This window comes from Heterodontus francisci, chromosome 37 (assembly GCF_036365525.1).
Source record: "Heterodontus francisci isolate sHetFra1 chromosome 37, sHetFra1.hap1, whole genome shotgun sequence".
NCBI lineage: Eukaryota > Metazoa > Chordata > Chondrichthyes > Heterodontiformes > Heterodontidae > Heterodontus > Heterodontus francisci.
Window position 1 is genome coordinate 14,944,526 of NC_090407.1, and position 23,629 is coordinate 14,968,154.

The 23,629-nt window shown below is 42.2% G+C and overlaps 1 protein-coding gene across 1 annotated transcript in view; it reads right to left on the reverse strand.

Annotated features, from left to right (window-relative positions):
- Positions 1–23,629, reverse strand: part of LOC137352081 (streptomycin biosynthesis protein StrI-like) — a 38,022-nt gene that overhangs the window by 10,555 nt on the left and 3,838 nt on the right. Inside the window, exons 2-8 of the mRNA XM_068017157.1 lie at positions 11,062–11,646; positions 9,356–9,426; positions 7,191–7,299; positions 6,296–6,423; positions 3,970–4,077; positions 1,686–1,804; positions 981–1,137 (exon numbers count right to left, since the gene is read on the reverse strand). Coding sequence (XP_067873258.1) covers positions 981–1,137; positions 1,686–1,804; positions 3,970–4,077; positions 6,296–6,423; positions 7,191–7,299; positions 9,356–9,426; positions 11,062–11,646 — 1,277 coding nt within the window. The remainder of the gene's footprint in view (positions 1–980; positions 1,138–1,685; positions 1,805–3,969; positions 4,078–6,295; positions 6,424–7,190; positions 7,300–9,355; positions 9,427–11,061; positions 11,647–23,629) is intronic.

The following is a 23,629-nucleotide window of genomic DNA, read 5'->3' on the forward strand; positions in this document are numbered from 1 at the left end:
GACGGCTGCACCCATTGCTGATGTGCAAGTTTAAACAAGTGTCGACATGATATTTAGCTGTTGTGATGAGGTGAATTATAACACCTACCATTGTTATTCCTACCAAGATTAACTAAATGTAGACCTTCCTAGACTGTCAGATACATTTTCCCACTAAGTCATTAGGGGAATTTGGTCATGCTTTTAAAAAGCAAACTAGTAAAATATTGAGGATCGGCCTCATAGATATCATCACCCGGTGATCTACTCTGGAAACTGCATGGGTGCAGGCATACAGCGAGGGAAAAACTCAACTGTGATGCTCTTCCTGCAATCAAATAGTCTATCATTTACCACTGCTGGAGCTTGTACAACATGGAAAGGGCTGCTGATTCCCAGAAGTCAGTGCTTTCAAGGAAGGAGGGACAGAAATTGGGAGTGAGTTATTATGAGAGTTTAAATAGAGAGATTTGTATTTATCTAATGCTTTTCACATCCTAAGGACACCCCAAAAGGGCTTCAAAGCCAATTAATTATTTCCTGCAAGACAGTCACTGTTGTTTTTGTAGGTAAACAAAATGACTGATCAATTAATCTGTTTGTTGATGATTGCTGCCCAAGTCACTGGGAGAATCTTTTGAAAACACGCCATAGGATCTTTATGTTCACCGGAACCTCGGTTTAGCATCTCACATGAAAGACGGCACCTCCAACAATGCAGCACTCCCTCTGAATTATCTGCCTGGATTATTTGCACAAGTCCTGCAGTGGGGCCTCTGATTTGAGATGAGAGTGCTGCACATTGAAACCAAGCTGACATTTAATCCAACTTCTCTAAATGGCAATCAAATAAGCACCAATTCTCCCGAATCTCCTGAATCCTCAGGAAGACCACCTTTGGTCAACTGGTGACCTAGCAATATTCTACAAGTGATTTATTTTACAATCCAAAATGGAAATATAGATCCAACACTTTGTAATGTTTCTGCCCCTTTGCTAACCTTTCAGAGTCTTGAGGAAGTGTTTCAGCATATCTCTATAAGCTTCTTTGTATCGGTTATAATGCAAGTGGGAGCACACAGGCCTGGCTGTGCCCTGCTCAGTTATTCCCAGCGCATTCTGATTGTCCATCCTTAGTGTCCCTTCCGATCCGTGAACCTTGAAGGATTCAAAAACAAAAAATGTGGAAGTGCACATAACTTAAACATGCTTCACACCATCCCTGCAAATGAGGGCAGCACACAGGGTGACGGGGGAGAAACAGCAGTTCTAATGTCATAGCCCTGAAATTAAGTTTTTGGACTTTATGTATAGAAGTTAAAACACTAAATGCATCAGCACGTTAAACATTCCCATGCTTAGCAAGGGCATAATTCACAATTGTGCCTGCTCTCAATCATTACCCAGCAAACACCCCAACCTTACTGAAAGTGTCCTTGTGTGAGCTGAGTGTAGGGCAAGCACAGAATTGATTGCTCTCTCACAGCAGAATATGCACGGGGGCGACTGACATTGTGGAAATTCCCCCCCAGGAAGAACTCATGCCTTCAGGGAGAAGTGAAATCGTGGAGACAGCTGATAGAAAAAGGAGGCAAAAAAGGGTAAACAGGACAGTGAGAGCGCAAGAAGAAACTACTGAGGGGAAATAAAGGCCATAAAAAAATCTTTTCTTATATATTATTTGAGGTAATATTCCAGTGTCTCACCTCCAACCTCTGATCACTACTCCGTGTACAATGCTGGCTGACATCGAGCGTGACTATAGCACCACTGGCAAATTTCATACTGACCGAGACTGTGTCAGCATCCTTAAGGGCTGCAATTTCTGTCAGGAGTAGAGAATGGGTTGGAGTTAACCTCTGAACACTTCACAAAACTGCATTCATCCCAAAGGCAGCTGCCTCTTTTTAAATTATTCCAACCTCTATGATTTGTTTAATAAAAGTAAAATACTGCGGATGCTGGAAATCTGAAACAAAAACAAGAAATGCTGGAATCACTCAGCAGGTCTGGCAGCATCTGTGGAAAGAGAAGCAGAGTTAACGTTTCGGGTCAGTGACCCTTCTTCGGAACTGACAAATATTAGAAAAGTCACAGATTATAAACAAGTGAGGTGGGGGTGGGGCAAGAGATAACAAAGGAGAAGGTGCAGATTGGACCAGGCCACATAGCTGACCAAAAGGTCACGGAGAAAAGGCAAACAATATGTTAATAGTGTGTTGAAAGACAAAGCATGAGTACAGATTAGGTGTGAATACACTCAATATTCAGTGTATTTGCTGTGTACTAAAACAAAAGAGGTTTTCATATATTACAACAGTACTATACTTCAAAAATTGGCTGTAAAGCACTTTGGAACTTTGAGTGATGAAAGGCACTAAATAAATTCAAATTTCTCTTTACTGATTTTAGTCAGGAGTAATGCAGAAAAGAGGGCAGGATTGGTTGGTTAAATAACACTACTCTCTACATTGGAAATTAAATTACTAGTAATAGTTCTATTACTTAATGATGCTTGAATATCCCTCTCAAATGTCATTTCCACAAAGGCTTTGAGACCAACATTTTTTACTTTCATGTGTGTAATGAAAAACAATGTTTCCCTGGGATGTTGCGAACACTGACAAGGCTGTATTTATTGCCCATCCCAAATAACCCTGAGGACATTAAGAGTCAAGCACATGATGTGGGACATGTGTCATGTGTGGACCATGCTCGGGCTAGGGGCAGCAGACTATGTTCCCTAAAGGGAATTAGTGAACCAGTTGGGCTTTTATGATGAACTTTGATGTGGTCCCCAACTCACAATGTGCCAGATTTATTGAAATGGTCATGGAAGGAGTTAAACTCACATCCAGTGGGTTGATAGTTCAGTGATTTAGCCACTAGGCTGCTGTGAGTCAACAACTTTTCACATGGGAGTTGACCAAGAACAAAAATGGTATGAAACAAACCTGTGGGATACACCCTCCCTAACTGAGGGAACAGGAAAGGCACCTGGATAAAGAGTAGCAAGTCAAAAAAAATTATATTTCAAATTTCTATCCCCACCACCTCTCCAGATCTATTTTCAAGCTTCAATTAGAAGGCTGTTTGCTAGGTTCAAGCTCCTGAATAAGACTGAGATGTGAATCTGACAAAACTGATTTAAATCTATTACTGTGAAGATTCTTCCCCTTGCTACTTGCAGACAAGCTCTTTGTTACAAGCAGTATCTTATTAAACATTCATCCAGTTGTTTAATAAAAACAAGAAATGCTGGAAATATTCAGCAGGTCTAGCAGCATCTGTGGAGAGAGAAGCAGAGTTAATGTTTCAGGTCTGTGACCTTCCATCAGAACTAGCAAAAATTAAAAATGTAATAGGTTTTAAGCAAATAAAGCAGGGGTGGGGCAAGAGATAACAAAAAAGGTGTTCATAGGACAGGGTTACAGAGGATAACTGACCAGAAGATCATGGAGAAAAGGCAAATGGTACATTAATGGTGCGCTGAAAGACAAAACCTAAGTGCAGAGAGGGTGTTAATTGACAGAAAAATGAACAGCCCTGGCCAAAAGCAAAACATGAAAACAGAGTGGGCAGGCACATGGTTAAAAAAAAATGAATGATGAAACAAACCAAAATAAAATAAAAAACAAATAAGAATAACTAAAAATAAAAAGTGGGGCCCATCATGCTCTGAAATTATTGAACTCAATGTTCAGTCCGACAGACTGTAGCGTGGCTAATCGGTAAATGAGATGTTGTTCCTCGAGCTTGCGTTGATGTTCATTGGAATACTGCAGCAAGCCCAGGACAGATATGTGGGCATCAGAGCAGGGGTGTGTGTTGAAATGGCAAGCAAACGGACGCTCGGGGTCATACTTACGGACTGAGCCACGGTGTTCCGCAAAGCAGTCACCCAATCTGCGTTTGGTCTCTCCAATGTAGAGGAGACCACATTGTGAGCAGTGAATACAGTACACTAAATTGAGTAAATCCAGTTGTTACCTTGGCAGAAGGCATGACCCAAGGAGAATATAGTGTCTGGAGCGTTTTCTCCAAGTAGCCAGCAGACAGTATCCAAGTCATGTACGACGCCATCATAGAATATCCCACCTGTTGAAAAGAGAACGATTCAGATGGATTTGTCTGTACAGAACAGCAAGGCAGGGAGCCACAACTATATGACAATGTGCAGAAGACTTCAAAGTCTGGAATAGGTTTCAGCAACAAAAAGGGCTGAAACGTCACAAGACTCAGGGAGGTTGAGATTATCGGTCTCAAACTCGAGGTATACACGAATATATGAAAATGACAGGCAGGAGAAGATCAGCTGGTCCATCGTACCTGCCCTCACATTCATGACAGCCAGAGCATCGGCGAAACACTTCACACTCCCAGCACCCATTCACCAACCACCTTCCCCCCCCACCTCACCACCTCCTGGGAGAAGCAAAATAAACCAAAGATCAATAAGGAGGCGGGGGGGGGGGGGGGGGGGGCTGTGGCTGCACTGGTAATTCTGTAAAATTCCTCTCTCGCCCCTTCAGGTGACTGAAACCAGTCGAGGAGATCACATGTTCCAAGTGATCATGATCTGATTATCCACTTACCTTCTATATTATGCCATCGTTGCCTGCATCAAGAACTGGTCCAACTCCCTCTTAAAGGCAGAAAAGTGTTAGCACTCCTGAATTATTCTACGTAACAGAGACGCTAACACTCTTCCCCCTTACTCCACCATACATCATTTGCTGGTGAGCATCATGGTCCACAGCTTTAACTATCAAAGTGGTAATTGTTGTGATGGTGCTTCTATATTTTTTGTTAAATAATTTTTGGAGGACTCATGCATTTTAGATTTATGGGCATTCTTTTATTTGGGAAAACTGAAAAAGGATTCCATGGATGTTTTTTTCACTTGGGTCATTGAAAGGACACTGAGAGGTCTTGTTTGAAAACAACATTTACTAGAAGTCACCTGTCTTCAGAAAAATACCCAGCAGGGGCTTTTTGACTTGGGGGAGATGTTTACAAAGAAGTGACAGGTCAAGATTTATAGGGGTCAGGAGGCTTGACTCTTGAGATATTGTTTTTGGTTTTGCTTTGGACAGTGTGTTAAGCTGTGAACTGTTTTGAAGGCAGTTGGAGAAAACCAGCCAAGAGAGCAGTCACCATCAGCACCCTGTTCCATCTCTTCCTGATAATGAAGTGTAAGAAATAGAGAAACTGATGCTGCATTTCTTCTGAAAAGCCTGCCAAATTGATCCTCAACAGCACCTGAAAAGAACTGCTCTAGAAAGATCCCAGTGACATCTGTCTTCGTGTATTTGGGAGGCCAGACCAAAAAGGGACAGCTATCATCTTTCCATAGCTTCTATTTTTTTCTTCAAGAATTTGGCCAAAGTATTCCTTTTTTTTCCATTTTTGCTTTTTTTGGTAACAGCTCAATTTTTCAGTTAACCTGTGTGTGTGAGTGTGTGTGTGTGTGTATGTATGTATGTGTGTGTCTAAAGTTAAAGGGAACTTTCATATTTCAATCTGCGTGTTAATGCTTTGCTTTGTTACTGGTTAAGCCTTGTTTTATAATAAGCTGATAATTTTGTTGTTTATTAAAGAAACCTGGTCGGTGTATGTTATTCTGGGATAAAGAGTATATGATTGACTGCATCAATAACTGGGTCAACATTTAAATATATGTTGCGATCTGTGAAGAAGTGGTCGTAACATAATGTACTGTGTGATTTGAATGCAAGCGGCTCTGGGGTTCTTTTCACTGGGGAATATGTATGCAATAGTGTAACACTTGCTGAGACCAATAGCTACTTACAAACACCTGCTCAATGATGCACTGTACTACTGCACCACTGTGCACAACAGGCAGTGTGCTGAAACACCAACAAGGGAGGGAATGGGCAGACTGCACTCCACCCTATCCATTACCATTAGACAAAAGGAAAATGCAGCTCCCAGCCAATTATCATTGGGTCTGGGAATACCCCAAAAGCTAATGAAGTACAATGGAATCATGGTTTAATAGAAAGGGACAATGGAGCTGAAAAAAAACAATGCCACAGAATGACTCCTATAATGAGGCAGGGAATAATACAGGTGAACAATTTGGGTAGACATCCTTCATCACAATCCAGATTTCTATCAGAAGCATTATACCCTTTTAAATGTTGAGACCTATTGTACATTTCCAGTATTTTCTGTTTTATTTCATATTTTCAGCATTTTTTTTTACCTCAATTTGTTTTTCCAAATCAACTTTTTTCAGAATTGCATATACATAGAACTACCTTGAATGCAATTTGCTTTTCCAAGCCCATACCTGTTTTTTTGATATAGCTGAGAGACGGAGAGGGGTAGGTCCTACTGACACTCACTATCCGCTGAATCCTCCCCAGAGCCTTATTGCGAACCTTCTTGTACAAGAACTGCACAGCTGGATCAAAACGTCTGTACGGAGACAGAAAATAGATATTAATGTCAAAGAGCAGAGTTTATCACTTTTGTGTTATGAGATGCAAGAACACATTGGTACCGAAGGAAAATTATTCTGGCACAATAGGGAATTATTCTTTAAACTTGGTTTCTGAAACTAGGGAATCCAAGGGACTCCCAAGATTAGTTGCCAGTATTCCAAAACTGGATTCAAGAGGTCACAATGGAGAAAACATTGGCAACATCACCAGTCACTTGTCTTCAGCACATTTAAAAAAAATATAATGTACTAGGCTCCCTGCTATCTGTGTTTTTTTTGGTTTCTTCCATCTTCCTCTGAAGCCTTTTCCTGATGTACAGTTGCATGACCACTGGTCACTTCCAGTAGCTTACTCAAGTGACCATTCCCCATGTGTAAGCCAAGTAAATGCCAGGAAGCTATCTGGTTCCAGGAAGTGTTATAGCTGAACTTGTCCACCTGGTGTATACGTAGACATGTACACCCATGCGTACAGACACATGCACACACACGTACATAAACTTTCTAGCTGTGGTCAGGATCAGGATCCCTGGCTGATTTTCTCTTCTCTTTTGGCCAGCTGAGATCAGATAGCAAAACAGAGACCGAGAATCAAATTGAGGGTCTTCTTGATCTGTACTACACTGGCAATACAATTACCCAGAGAGAGCTGCCACCCACTCTTTGATTTATTAAGTTACCAATGCAATAGCCTACAAATATAGGATTCTAGCACTAATCCCAGCTGGCAGACTTTACTCACTTATACAGTCCACAGACCAGAGGTTTCCCACATCTTGCAGCTTCATCAAAGCATGACTCAGCCAGTTGTTTGTCTAAACTCAGTAACTTTTCACAGAATACACCTTTACCTGAAACACAAAAAAAAATTCATTCACCTCAGAGTGCCAGTATACGAGACCTAACAACCTTTCATGGTGCTCTGGTAGAGTCTGGCTAAACACATCAGAATAGAGTTCCTGCTTTCTGTGCAATTGGAAAATTGGGCTGGTTAGGTTGCAGCTCAAGTTCTTGCTAAAAGTCATTTTCATAATCACAAACATCAAGTCTTCCATGAACCAGGCTAGAAAGGAGAAAAAGTTCATCTATCAGATAAGACGCTTCATCTCATATCCTTTGTCGGAGTGCGAGAAAGATGCTGGAAGAGACTTCTCAGATACAGAAGTATGCAAGCCTTGGATGGACTCAGGCTTCATAGATCATTAAGGGAAAAAGCGTTCAACATGCAAGAGGAAATCTGGATTCCTGGAGAAAGCTTGCAGGATAGCACTTGTTTTTTATTCATTCATGGTATGTGGGCGTCGCTGGCCAGGCCAGCATTTATTGCCCATCCCTAATTGCTCTAACTAAGTGGCTTGTTAGGTCATTTCAGAAGGCATGCAAGAGTCAACCACATTGCTGTGGGTCTGGAGTCACATGTAGGCCAGATCAGGTAAGGACAGCAGATTTCCTTCCCTAAAGGACATTAGTGAACCAGATGGGTCTTTACAACAATCGACAAATGTTTTCATGGCCATCATTAGACTAGCTTTTTAATTCCAGATTAATTGAGTTCAAATTCCACCTTCTGCTGTGGTGGGAATCGAACCCATGTCCCCAGAGCAACACCATGGGTCTCTGGGTTACTAGTCCAGTGACAATACCACTACGCCACCGTCTCCCCCATATGGGTATCAAGCATGGATAGCATCAGTCTTGGTAAATACAGTCAAATAACCCGCCACCACTGACAACCCAGGATTACGCTTGAACCGTGGCCACTCAGAAGAGATAATTCAGGGCTCTGAATCCTTGCAGCACACGTTATTTAACTTCAGGGACAAGAGGAGAAAAATAAGACAGGATAAAACACAACTGTCCCAAAAATTTCATGGCAGACATTAGGGAATCACAAATGGCGCTGCATCCAGTAGGTCAGAGGGTAGGCAGTTTTACAACGGCAGAAACATTATCAACACTAAACCACAATATATTATTCTATTGCTAAAGGGTAGATGTTTTTAAGGCTACAAAGTCTAACCAATGTTCAGTAAACATTGAGTTAATTGAAAAATGAATAACTCTTCTAGATGGGGATGAGAGCCCCCGACTTTGTTTGAGGCAATATCAACAAAGAGGCTAGGGACATTGTGACTCTTTTATTTTCTGCTTTGAAAAGAACAACTCTTGATCTCAAGCTGTTTTTTTTTAAAAAAGGGTGCAGAAATTGGCATTAGACAACATGCAAGCATGACAGGCAGGAAATATGTTTCTAAAAAGTTACAAAAATGACTGATGTATACCAGTCAATTAAGTCTATAACCTCACCTCAGTTAAATAAACAATTATAAATCATTTAAAGTTCACCATTACTGGTTATAAGAGCAGACAACTTTTAATCACTCCCAAGTATCCCTTATTTGAAAGCCATCTACATCTTTTTGTTATCAGTCTATCTCCACTTGCCACTCCTCTGGTCCCTCCTCCCCTCAGTGACAAAGCTGATCCATCCTTTGCTGCAGTTACAAAGGTGGCAGCAACTATGCCAGGATCTCATCCAAGTAGTCACCCTTCACACAGCAGCTAAACGTCAACAGACTATTTGAAAATACAGAGCATCACAGCAGATCCTTATCTGCACCAAATATCCAAACAAATATATTTTCCAGCAGAAACCATTGATCTGCATTCACGAATAGCACTGCTGACTGATTACTTCCCCTTCCACTCCAGGAAGCTGAGACTGGTTATAGAACGCCCAGGCTAAAAACTAACGTAGCACATGATTGTGATTAAACCAGGACTATCTGGTTGACTCAGAACCACAGCACACCTAACCTTGACAGCAAATGAAGAGTTACCTTCTCAACATCATCCCTCCTTGTCCCTCCAATTCCCATCTGCATTTATCCAGAACGCACACCATACCTGCACGTAAAGCATCCAGGATTATTTCTGAGCCTTCATCTGTCAGCGAGCAAATAATAATTCCTGAGACACTGCACAAATGAACAGCAAACACAACAATTAGGCATCTGTGTAGGTCAACTTGAAATGCATCTAGGATCTCAATTAATCTTTATAAACACGACTGAGATGTTTCCATTCTAATTTACAAAAAAGACCATTGCATGAAAAAAATTCAGTTGAACCAAAGGTTGCATTAATCACAAGGACTGAGAAACAAAATAATACTAGACATGCAAGTTCCATTCACTTCCAATGTACGTTCTGCCATATACTGACTGTCCCCCACAGTCAGGAGAACAGGAACATCCTTGAACAAGATATAAAAAGAAAAGAAAACTGAAAATGTGGAAAATCCAAAATAAAAGCTTCTGCATCTGGACCAATCATTAGAATGAATCTAAAACGTTAATTTATAACAGGCCTGCTGTCCACTGAGAATTTACTGGTAGGATTTCCACACCAGATATTCTGTGCAAGCTTTTTATTAGCAATGCTCACTGATCCATAACACTACTCTATAAATGAATGTCAGAAACGAGCAATCGGCAGCTGCCATTAGGGGCAAATCCCAGCTGACATGGCATCCACCCATCTCGCTGTGAAGTGACCAGCTGCACCAAGTCCATTAAACTTAAGCAACTGAAGTTAAACAAAGGGCTTGTGGTGCTAGTTAAAAGTACCTTGCAAAGTTCAAGTATTTAATTTAGTTGGGAGTGGGAAAACAGTGGATAGAAGATAGCAATCCTGATTAATGGAATGTCTGCATTTTCATTTACAATTAGCTGGCGATATCAGTGTCAAAACCACAGCAGAAACTAGGAGTTAGGCAACTCTGAAGGATTATTTCAGATAAAGGTTCTAATGATATTGTGGAATCAAAGGAACTAATGGAATTTTCTCTCATAAAGAAGGTTTAAACTTAGTGGTTAAATAAGTGGAATCTCAGATTCAATTTCAGCGACTAAGGAACAGAAGCTGGTTAGGTCCAATCCAAGCTCTACGCTCAGTTAGCTGATCTCAACCAGACCACAAGGATGGGGGTGGGTGGGGGGGGGGGGGGGGGGGGTGCTCTAAAGGGCCTTTATAGCTACAAACTAGGTAAGGGAAAGGATTGCAAGAGACAGCCCGAGTTTCTTCTCATCTCTGCTTCTGTTCAGCAACAATACTGCCATTTGTAAAAAGGTCCTCTGCAATGACACCCCTACCCGAACAGCTGGCAGATACCTGCACTCCAGACTTGTAGATGAAGAATGGCCACTTGGGCAAAGTATAAGGCTCAGTGGTCTAGCAGAACTGCCCACTTCAAGAGAGGTAAAGGGAAAAATCTAAACGGGAAAACAAAAGTATTCATACAAACAGAAAAGATCTTCAAGGCCATCCATGCTCATCATACCCATTAATGGTGCAAACATGTGCATCTCCCTCCCGCAGTGCTAGAATGCCAAGCCATGCGAAAGTCAAAGGAGAATAAAATAACCTACAGTCCATTTCAGGAAAAACTTTGGGAGATTCCTCCCCAACTCCCTAAGCCATCAAGCAAACTCAAGAAAAGCATGACGTATCTACTTAAACTATCCCAACCATTCTGTTGCCTCCATAAAAGCAACACACTGTTCCAAAATTGGCAGGTCTATGCAGAATTAATATGCAGCTTGAAACTGTACCGTTGGTCATTGAGCACAATGTCTGTGTCCTGCCCCCGAATCACCCTGGTGTTTGCAAGAATGTCTGTGCTGAAAGCACATTCCAAATCCTGGATGCAGTCCTCCACAATGTACAGCAAGCGGCAGCCACTCTCCTCTTCAATACTTTTAAACAAAGCTCTGTTGCCACTGCAAACACCAAACAGTGCCAGTCCAATGTGGCTGCCCATCAAATCATCATCCCCATATCGTCCCACTGTTACGCTGGAAACAACATTATTGGAAGCTTCTGGAACAATGTGTCTTTGGCCACTGGGTCTTGAAGAATGTGATTGACCAAGGACTTGAAGACCATTGAATGGAGGTGACGAACCTGAGGGGGAGTTTGAGGTAGCCATGTCATGGCGGATAGTCACCGTATTGGTAGTGGAGTTGGACAAACTGGTTCTGAATGAGATCATGTTCTGTTGGAGAGACACTGGAGATGGAATGTTGTTGCTGAAGCTGGTGGGACATGGGTTGGGTTGGAATACAAAAGATGACGACTGCGGTAGAACAGATTGATCGAGCATAGACATACCGGCTGCAAAGTCCACAGGAGGAGACCTAGGAAAAAGAATGTAGCAGCAAAACATTAGATAACTAAACAAAAATAATAAAACTTAGTTGTTTATTAGTTTCCCCTGGTTGCAATAGTTCTCTTGATAAATGCACAGTCATAGTCACAATGACTACAAATATCCTACGTTTGAATGAGCCAAGGTCAGGTGTCATAGCAGCATGGAGTTATACTTGGCTTCAATATTCACCTTCAGAGAAAGGTTGGGAGAGGCAGGAAAAGTGATAATGCCCTGCTCACGATTCAGTGACCCGCACTGGAAGCATGTGCATATGGACGTCAGGAGAGAATATGGTTGAGCAGCACTGTGATGTTCCCCTCTCCCCACCGGATCAGAAAGCTTGTCAACCAATATTCAGAGTCATATGTGAAGAAAGCGACTTAAAATGAGGTACCAGGTGGACACCGCCACTCCCAATCTTACCCAGTGGAACTGTACCATGGCATCAAGACAGATAAAAAAGATTTGCACTTATATAGCACCTTTCATGACCTCAAGACATCGCAAAGCACTTTACAGCCAAGAAATATGCTTAAGGTGTGGTCACTGTTGTAATGTAGGGAGAAAACCAGAGAGAAAAATCAAACTGATGTCCAAATCCTGCTTCAGCACACAGAGGTTTACCACTGAAATCACTAATAGACATTCAAATCTCAGCCAATTCTATATTCCAATTTTGAAGCCTTGCTGTTACCATTAACATTCAGAGTCATTGTGTCACCCAAACACTGTGATTACTGAGAGAAGAAAACAAAAAAAAGCATTGTGAAGCTTGCAATTTTAGACAAGAGTGCTGTGTACTGTGGATATTTGGAAACCACAAGGCTCTGGTCCAGTTTGCTTCATTTGTGATCCTGCAATTATATCAGTTGGAGAAATGCCAGGTTTCACATGGGGCGATCTCAAGATTACTAGATTTAACAAGACAACAGAGAACTGGATGCATCAACTGTACAGACACATCGCAGGTTAACCCATAGTCCTTCCAAGAAAGGCTTTGTATATTATTAAGTTGGGAATGGAAGCACAGTAAAACTAGTCTAATTAAATAAAAGCAAAATACTGCAGATGCTGGAAATCTGAAATAAAAACAAGAAATGCTGGAACCACTCAGCAGGTCTGGCAGCATCTGTGGAAAGAGAAGCAGAGTTAACGTTTCGGGTCAGCGACCCTTCTTCGGAACTAGCAAATATTAGAAATGTCAAAGGTTATAAGCAAGTGAGCCGGGGGTGGGGCAAGAGATAACAAATGAGAAGGTGTAGATTGGACAAGGCCACATAGCTGACCAAAAGGTCATGGAGCAAAGGCAAACAATATGTTAATGGTGTGTTGAAAGACAAAGCATTAGTACAGATAGGGTGTTAATGGACTGAAGATTGAGCAGCAGCAAGTACAAACATGAAAAAAAACAGTGGGTAAGCAAACTGAACAAACTACAATGAAATGAAATAAACCAAAGAAAAAAAATTGTAAAAAATGTAAAAAAGAACTAAAAATAAAAGTAAAATGATGGGGCCCGTCATGCTCTGAAATTATTGAACTCAATGTTCAGTCCGACAGGCTGTAGTGTGCCGAATTGGAAAATGAGATGCTGTTCCTCGAGCTTGCGTTGATGTTCACTGGAACACTGCAGCAAGCCCAGGATAGAGATGTGAGCATGAGAGCAGGGGGGAGTGTTGAAATGGCAAGCAACCAGAAGCTCAGGGTCCTGCTTGCGGACTGAGCGGAGGTGTTCTGCAAAGCAGTCACCCAGTCTGCATTTGGTTTCCCCAATGTAGAGACGACCACATTGCGAGCAGCGAATACAGTATACTACACTGAAAGAAGTAAATCGCTGCTTCACCTGAAAGGAGTGTTTGGGGCCTGGGACAGTGAAGAGAGAGGAGGTAAATGGGCAGGTATTACATCTCCTGCAATTGCAGGGGAAGGTGCCATGGGACGGGGACGAGGTAGTGGGGGTAATGGAGGAGTGGACCAGGGTGTCGCGGAGGGAACGATCACTTCGGAATGCTGACAGAGGAAGGGAGGGGAAGATGCGACTGGTAGTGGCATCACGCTGGAGGTGGTGAAATGGCAGAGGATGATCCTTTGGATATGGAGGCTGATGGGGTGGAAAGTGAGGACAAGGGGAACCCTGTCACGGTTCTGGGAGGGAGGGGAAGGAGTGAGGGTAGAGGTGTGGGAAATGGGCCAGTCACGGTTGAGGGCCCTGTCAACAACAGTGGGGGGGGAAATCCTCGGTTGAGGAAAAAGGTTATATCAGAAGCACCGTCATGGAAGGTGTCATCATCAGAGCAGATGCGTCGGAGACGGAGAAACTGGGAGAATGGAATAGAGTCCTTACAGGAGTTAGGGTGTGAAGAAGTGTAGTCCAGGTAGCTGTGGGAGTCGGTAGGCTTATAATGGATATTAGTAGACAACCTATCCCCAGAGATGGAGACAGAGAAGTCAAGGAAGGGAAGGCAGGTGTCAGAGATAGACCATGCAAAGGTGAGAGAAGGGTGGAAATTAGAAGCAAAGTTGATAAAGTTTTCCTGTTCGGGGCGGGAGCAGGAAACGGCACCGATACAGTTATCCATGTACCGGAAAAAGAGTTGGGGGAGGGGACCTGAGTAGGACTGGAACAAAGAATGCTCGACATATCCCACAAAAAGACAGGCATAACTAGGACCCATGCGGGTACTCATAGCAACACCTTTTACTTGAAGGAAGTGAGTGGAGTTGAAGGAGAAGTTGTTCAAAGTGAGAACAAGTTCAGCCAGGCGGAGGAGGGTGGTGGTGGATGGGGACTGGTTGGGCCTCTGTTCAAGGCAGAAGCGGAGAGCCCTTAAACCATCCTGGTGGGGGATGGAGGTGTAGAGCGATTGGACGTCCATAGTGAAGAGGCGGCGGTTGGGACCAGGAAACTGGAAATTGTCAAAATGACGTAGGGCGTCAGAAGAGTCACGGATGTAGGTGGGAAAAGACTGGACCAGCGGAGAAAAGATAGAGTCAAGATAGGAAGAAATAAGTTCAGTGGGGCAGGAGCAGGCTGACACAATGGGTCTGCTGGGAAAGTCCCGTTTGTGGATTTTGGGAAGGAGGTAGAAGCAGGCTGTCCGGGGTTGTGGGACTATGAGGTTGGAAGCTGTCGAGGGATCTCCAGAGGAGATGAGGTCAGTGACACTCCTTTGGACAGTGGCTTGATGTTCGGTGGTGTGGTCATGGTCCAGAGGGAGGTAGGAAGAAGTGTCTGTGAGTTGGCGTTCAGCTTCTGCAAGGTAGAGGTTGGTACGCCATACAACAGCACCACCCTTGTCTGCAGGTTTGATGACCATGTCTGGGTAAGTCCCGAGTCTCCTCTACATTGGGGAAACCAAACGCAGACTGGGTGACCGCTTTGTGCAACACCTCCGCTCAGTCCGCAAGCAGGACCCTGAGCTTCTGGTTGCTTGCCATTTCAACACTCCCCCCTGCTCTCATGCTCACATCTCTAGCCTGGGCTTGCTGCAGTGTTCCACTGAAGATCAACGCAAGCTCAAAGAACAGCATCTCATTTTCCATTTCGGCACACTACAGCCTGTCGGACTGAACATTGAGTTCAATAATTTCAGAGCATGACGGGCCCCATCATTTTACTTTTATTTTTAGTTCTTTTTTAAATTTTTTACAATTTTTTTTCTTTGGTTTATTTCATTTCATTTTAGTTTGTTCAGTTTGCTTACCCACTTTTTTTTCATGTTTGTACTTGCTGCTGCTCAATCTTCAGTTCGTTAACACCCTATCTGTACTAATGCTTTGACTTTCAACACACCATTAACATATTGTTTGCCTTTGCTCTATGACTTCTTGGTCAGCTATGTGACCTTGTCCAATCTACACCACCTCCTTTGTTATCTCTTGCCCCACCCCCACCTCACTTGCTTATAACCTTTGACATTTCTAATATTTGCTAGTTCCGAAGAAGGGTCATTGACCCGAAACGTTAACTCTGCTTCTCTTTCCACAGATGCTGCCAGACCTGAGTGGTTCCAGCATTTCTTGTTTTTATTTAAAACTAGTCTACTTGTTAGCTTGGCTCAATTGGTAGCACTCTCCCCTTGGTAAAAAGGTTCAAGGTTCAAACCCATACACCAGGGCTTGTGAATACAATCTAGGCTGACAATCAATGCTGTATTGAATGCTGCATTATAGGATATACCATCCTTCGGATGAAAAGCTAAACCTGTGTGTACGTGTTCCGCTGGTTCAAGTGCATGTAAAAAATTCAGTGGCACTACTTGAAAACTGGGGAATTCTCCTGACGTCCTGCCCATAATTTTCTCTTTAAACTAGCATCACCAACAAAACATGAACTTATGTAACATCCTCAGGATGTCCCAACATGATTGAAATCTAACAAATTACTTTTGAAGTGTAGACACTGTTATGGATTGATATGTTTTTTTCCAGTCCTGTACGTTCCTATGTAACTTAATAATAGGTCAGTCAGCTCATGTGGGGTCTTGTTGAATGAAAAATGGCTGCTAAATTTGCCCACAGAGCAAAAGTCACGACTCTTCAAAACAATTCATTTTATCTGAAGTTGCAATGTTTCCAACAGACTTGGTAAAACACAACATAAATACAAGCCTTTGTTTCTTTCATTCTCATTGTTGTAAGATTATCCTCAGGAAGGCTAATACGGAAGGTTCCTTCTTTGCTGGTGAGGGGGTCATTTTTAAAAATAAGATCAGAGTTTTACAATATAAATGACACTAGTGGACATCATCCCCATTCAGCTGATGAAAAGAAATGTTATTAAAACATATACCAAATGGCGAGAGTTGAGAGAAAGACGTCAGAATCTTGTTCCACAAAGCCTCTTACTGGCCAGACTCTGCAACTACCTTCTGAAAGGTAACACAGCCAAACCAAACAGAAATTTACAATAGGGACTGTGGTGTCGTGGTAATGTCACTGGACTAGTAATCCAGAGGCCCAGGCTAATGTCCTGGGGACACAGGTTCAAATCCCACCATGGCAGCTGGTAGAATTAAAATTCAATTAATTAATTGAAATCTGGAATTGAAAGCTATCATTATCATAAAAACACATCAGATTCACCTATGTCCTTTAGGGAAGAAAATCTGCTGTCCTTACCTGCTCTGGCCTACATGGTTGATGCTTAACTGCCCTCTGAAATAGCCTAGGAAGCTACTCAGTTCAATGGGCAACAAATGCTGGCCTTGCCAGTGACGCCCACATCCCATAAAAGAATAAAAACAACTAAGTGTTGACACAAAGCATGATCAAAAATCATGACAATGGGAAGCAAGGTTTGTGCACCAGAAGTGTGCACAATACACAAGATTAACAATATGATTTCTTATTGCACTGTAACACATTTTACAAACTGCCTCTCATAGATGTCTCAGTTTATAAGGTACAATGAGCTTTCTCATGTTATTTTTGCATATGAAATATGGTGTGGGCCAATCACTATTCATCTGTTTCCTCCAACTCCAGCCTCTTGTGAATTCCGATTTTCATCGCTCCATCATCGACAGCTGTGCTTTCAGCTGCCAAAACCCCAAGCTCTGGAATGATAAACCTAAACCTTTCTGCCTTACTCGCCTCCTTTAAGCAGCCCCTTGAAACCTACCTCTTTGACCACGCTTTTGGTCACTTGTCCTAATATCTTTTTATGTGGCTTGGTGTCAAATTTTGCTTGATAACACTCCTTCGGATGTTTTTACTACATTAAAGGTGCTATATAAATGCAAGTTGTTGTTGTGACGGATTACATTACTCTCATTTCTGAACCCACAAAGCAGCAACAATACAACAGCCACACATTTTCCCCCCTCCCCAGGCAATGCGGGTACACACAAAAAGAGTAAAAATAGACAAACCAGCAACATTGCGAGTAAAAACTAGACTCCTTACATTTTCCAAGAATCTCAAATAATCTTGATGTTGCAAAGACTGGCAATGTATTGGTGAAAGAAGTGAAAAAGAGGCAGGCTGAGAGAAGTTAAAGAAAAAACAGCACAAAAAGGAAAGGAATAAAAGGTAAACAGTGGCAAAGGAAAACAGGGATGTTCAATTCCCCTCCTACTGTAATCGCTATCACCTTTCCTATTTTTCCCTGTTCAGCATCCACCTTTCTCTGCTCTATAAAGCACTTTGAATTGCCCTCTATACATGAGCGCTCTAGAAAGGTAAGTTATAAAGAGATATCGGACAGAGAACAGTCATAAAGCAAAATAGAAGCAAACAGAGGTAAAGCAAAAATAATCAAATGTATTAAGCTGTAAATGTTATATTGCAATTATAGATCAATCCTTTGCTCTATACACACGAAGTTTAAAAAAAAGGGGAGTTGGTTTCATTGTTTCCATTGATGCATTTTTGGGGAAGCTGGATAAGCACATGAAGGAAAAAGAAAAAAAGAATACGATAAGGTGAGATGAAGTACGGTGTGAGGAGGTTTGTATGGAGCATAAACACCAGCATGGATCTGTTGGGCCGAATGGGCTATTCTCTGTTGTAAATCCTACATAATTCATTTCCCAATAAAAGGATGGCCAAAGCTCCAATTTGACTTTTATGCCACCAAAGACAACTCCCGAGGGATTTATAATTTGATCTTCTCTCAAGCTGAGCTAATAGGCATTTATACCTACTACTGCTACTTCTAACTGTGTCATCTCACTTCAAACTGCATCAATCCAGAACTTCATGGGCTTTCACAGTTAATGATTCACAGCATTCCCGCTCTCAAAGCATCACATCCTACTTGTTCTTCCAACCAGCCCAGTAATTTTACAAGATGCAGTTTTTAAAAAAACAAGTAACTATAGTGGACCCTGGTATGTCCTCACTCACTACATCTCATTAATGCAAGTTTCAAAACATTTTCTTCCCAGATTTAATATCTAGTCTATACCGAGATATATAATCTCAGCCAAGGCAGCAGTCAGCATTCTCTAATAGAAACAGAAAATGCTGGAAATACCTGACAGGTCAGACAGTATCTGCAGGGAGAGAAACAGAGCTAATGCTTCAGGTCAGTGACCTTTCATCAAGAGCTCTACAATCAGCCTCAGCGCACCTGGATTGCGGGAGGGAAAAATTGGATTGGGGTTTGTATGTGGACTGGGTCAGGCTCACTCTCATTACATAAACTAGCCATCCCTTGTTGATAACACAGGCATGCGAGTGCCAGGATCGGGCTCGGTTGCAATGTCCCACCGTGCTGTGGACACTCACTGTTGAAGCTGGGATGTGAAGAACGGGTCACTTGGGCAAATTATTGGAGAGCAACCCACAAATGTGAAACTGCACCCAGCGTAAGTCAGCACTTCCAGGACAAAAAGGAATTAGAAAAACGTAAATTGAAACACAAAAAGCCTTGGGAAGATTTTCAACTGCAAAAATGCTCAATAAAACTAGACCAATAAAAGAGTCACATTTCTGAACAATCGTTGCAAAAAGGATGTGAAAGGATATCAATTTTTAACACTCTCCAAACCCCAAAACGACCATTTTGGAAACATCTTAAACTGCTCCGGCCAAAAAAAAACATACATTTTATAAACACACCCATACATTAGACGATCTGCTTCACAACCAAGACTGTCAGCCCATGTAAACTATACATCTGTGGCCCCTCCTCAGCAACTGAACTGCAGAGTGAGGTTAACAGCCACCATCCTTTAACCCAGGCACAGCATCACAGAACTATTTCACTTTGAAATCCAAAGACCTTCATTTACACCTCCCATAGAGGATCCATGGAACAGAATAAAACTAAAATAACACTACTCAAGGAAAATGGCCATTTTCCGTTAGAGCTGAACTCCCCCTTGCCTGTGAATGAAACTTTTAATGACCATTTCTTCTGCACTTAGCAGTGACTCACTTTCCCTTCTAGGGAATGGGTGTAACATTCTGGTCTCATACAGGTGCACTGCAATGTGGTCATAGAGTGTGATACAGCACTGAAACAGGCCCTTCGGCCCACCGAGTCTGTGCCAACCAACAACCACCCATTTATACTAATCCTACATTAATTCCATATTCCCTACCACATCCCCACCATTCTCCTACCACCTACCTACAACTAGGGGCAATTTACAATGGCCAATTTACCTATCAACCTGCAAGTCTTTGGCTGTGGGAGGAAACCGGAGCACCCGGCAGAAACCCACACGGTCACAGGGAAAACTTGCAAACTCCGCACAGGCAGTACCCAGAACTGAACCCAGGTCGCTGTTGCTGTCGCTGTGAGGCTGCGATGCTAACCACTGCACCACTGTGTCGCCCTGTCCTTCACTTTGTCTAACACTTCAACTCCACTAAAACACCAGATCAGGCCTTCAGGCGGGTACACAGGCTTCCTCTGCCTTAGGTCCGTTATCCACTTTCAAGGGGTTTAAATCAAGTGGTTAATAGCATAATTTGAATCCCAAGGAAGTGGACAAAATACTCCTGACAGATTTTTGTTAGGTATGGGTAGCAAGGAACATGGAGCAAAGGCAAAAAAATGGAACTGAGGTACATATCACCCATGATTTAATTGAATGGCAGACAGGCATGAGCAGCTGAATGGTCTACTCCCGTTCCTATGATGCCAACTGCTACTGGCCCCAATATGAAATGGCTGCGGTGTGTTAACTGAACCATGAAACCAGAGTCAACTGAGCAATTGAAGACACTGAAAGAACAGTCTGTACATCTCAAAACGGTGCCAATGCCAGACAGAATCAATTAATGTAATAAAAAGAAACTGAATCAACATAAATTGATTGTTGTCTTGAATAAAGTCAGTGTGAATAAGTATGGAACAGGAAAAGCAATGTACACAGATCTTATTAGTACAGACCCAGAACCTGTTCTGCAAGACTCTAGGAACAACGATTCACTTTCATTTTCAGTCATTTGTTTGTTAGTCAGATATCTCATCTGACAGGTACTTGAACTGGCTGCATTCAATGTCAACATGTTACTATGTAAGATGGGTTCCTGTGGCCACCAGAAGATTCATGAAACTGAAAAGGGGACTTTTTCTTCTAATTGCCCCTCCGCTGGGGTTTGTTTCTATGAGCATCTTTCCTCGTGTGCCACCTCGGCTTAGATCCAAGGACCATTAACGTCAGTTTTTAACTGCCTTGTTTAAAAACCTGTTTCATTTCATGTTTCAGGAGAAGGCAAACTGGACCCCAAACAACCCAGGTAAATTCATAGAAAATTAGTAAACGTTGCTAAAATTCAAAAAACAAGAATGGGGCTTTGAAAAGATGCAAATTAAATGACAACGCATAAGTATTTACACAGTTCATAGACAACACTGTTCAGAGACTCATTTAACCCTAGGTTTTAGTAAAATTGTGTATTGTTGTGGCTGCAGCCACTAGGGTGAAGCGAGTTGGAAGGTTTTATTGCATTATAGATGCTGTAGAAATACAAGTTGTTATTGACAGTGGGGTAATAAACTTTATTGCAGATTTTGCACAGGAAAGCAATTGCCACTTTGCTCTTAGTGTGTGACCCGAGTCAGCCTTTGATTGATGACCTGAGTCTTCAAAGGAGCATGTTTGGCAGCATTTCCGTGCAATGCTGTTCTTGCTCTATATGCAACAAGGAATGAACTGGAACAATTTTTTTTCTTTACCAATTCACCACTGTTACGACCGAGGCGGGAGGAGTGCACGGTTTTTCTCGTTTCACTTCTCCACAGGTCACAACATATATTTAAATGTTTATCCAGTTATCGATATCCCAGAATAAAATACACCAAACTGGTTTCTTTAACAAAATTATCTGTTTTTTATCCTGCAATGAAGCAAAGCATTAAAATACACTGAAATATGAAAGTTCCCTTTTTAAATTCCCCACACACAAACTCACACTGAAAAAATACAGAAATACTCTCACTGCAGAGGCTTATTACAAAAGAAAATACAAAAAAGAATATTTTGGCCAAATACGTGCTAATTCTTAAAAAAAAATGGAAAGATGTCGGTTGCCCCTTTTGGTTTGGCATCCCAAATACGCGTAGACGGGATCTTCCTAGAACAGTTCTTTTCAGGCGACGTGGAGGACCAGTTTGGTAGGCTTTCTAGGAGAAACGCAGCAACAGGAGTTTCTGGCATGCCTTTCAGAAGGTATCCAGGGTTTCGGTTATCACACTGAATACGCAGGGCTTTCTCAGAGATGAAAAAGCTGGCAGGCTTTCCAAAAGATGGAAAAGGCTGAACTGGGGTTTTGTCCTTGGCGGGTTGATATTCAAACTCCTTTCAAAACACTGTCGACACCACAACTCGCTGTTCAAAGCAAAACCAAAAACAATATCTCAAGAGTCAAGCCTCCTGACCCCTATAAATCTTGACCTGTCACTTCTCTGTAAACATCCTCCCCAGGTCAAAAAGCCCCTGCTGGGTACTTATCTGAAGACAGGTGACTTCCAATAAACGTTGTTTATTTATCTTAGCAGGTGATCTTCAGTAAAGGTCGTTTACAAACCAAGGCCAAAAGACCTTCCGATGACCTCTTTTTTTTTTAAAAAAGCACAAAGTCCAGCATCTATGGAACCCTTTTCAGTTTTAAAACACAAGTAATCAAAAAAAATTAACAAAAAACAGAAGCACTTTCATAACACCCCCCAAAAAGAAAATTCAGGAATTTATCAGTGATAGTCATTAATGACATTTAGACTTCAATGATCCCTACTCCAGTGGTATTGCTCTCAATGGATGTTAGAATATTGCAGGTTTAATTCATAAGCACATAACTTAAGTACTCCAGTACTGAGGGAGTGCTGAATTGTCAGCAGTGTCGCCTTGTGGATGAGATGTTAAACTGTAGTCCCGCCTGATGCTTCAGGAGGCCATTAATTATCACACTATTGGAAGACGAGTAAATGTTCTGTCCAACATTTCTCCTTCAACCAATGCTACCAAAAAACTAACAGGTTTTTGATCTTATTTCCATTTGGAGAGATTTTGCTGCGTGCAAAACCACTGCCACGTTTGCCAACATTCACTGCATGAAACACTGAGATGTTTCTAAGAAATGTGATGATTGCCTTTGCCACAAGTGAATACCAAGCTACTCAACCATGGACAGCATCACAGCAAGGCTCAATCTTTCTCAGAGGTTTACACACTACTGTTTTTTCATAGGAGCCACTAGAGACTGATTAGGACCAGGCTGTTTTACTTCCTGTCCCTAGCCCACAGGCACTGAGGCCAAATGCCATATCTGTACTGTTGCCGCCTCAGCTGAGATCAGCTAATTTAGCATACATCAGGGGTAGCACCTGGCACCGCCCAGTCTGTGCAGCTTCTTAACACACCAGGTGGTGTTTTTATTCACTAGGCTATTCGATGAATTGTCTTTCTGACGTCAGCACAGCTGCAATAAAAAGGGATCTGTAAGGACAACATGGTACTGTAGGGATCTGATAGGCAGAACGTGTGCTCGGCTTTGAACTCATTCCTCTAACAAAGACAATTAGAATCATAAAATGTTTAAGGCCCAGAAAGAGGCCACTTGGCCCATCATGTCTGTGCCGGCCGAAAAACGATCCACCTACTCGAGTACCACCTTCCAACATTTGGTCTGTAGCCCTGTAGATTACAGCACTTGAGGTGCATATCCAGACTCCTTTTGAATAAGTTGAGGGTTTATGCCTCAACTATCCTTTCAGGCAGAGAGTTCCACAACCCCACCACCCTCTGGGTGAAATAGTTTTTCCGCATCTCCCCTCTAATTTTTCTACCAATCACTTTAAATCTATGTCCTCTAGTCACTGACCTCTCTGCTAAGGTGAATAGACCCTTCAACTCCACTCTATCCAGGCCTCTCAACATTTTGTACATTTCAATCGGATCTCCCCTCAGTCTTCTCTGTTACAATGAGAACAACCCCAACCTATTCAATTTTTCCTCATAGCTGCATTTTTCCAGTCCCGGCAACATCCTCGTAAATCTTCTCTGTATCCT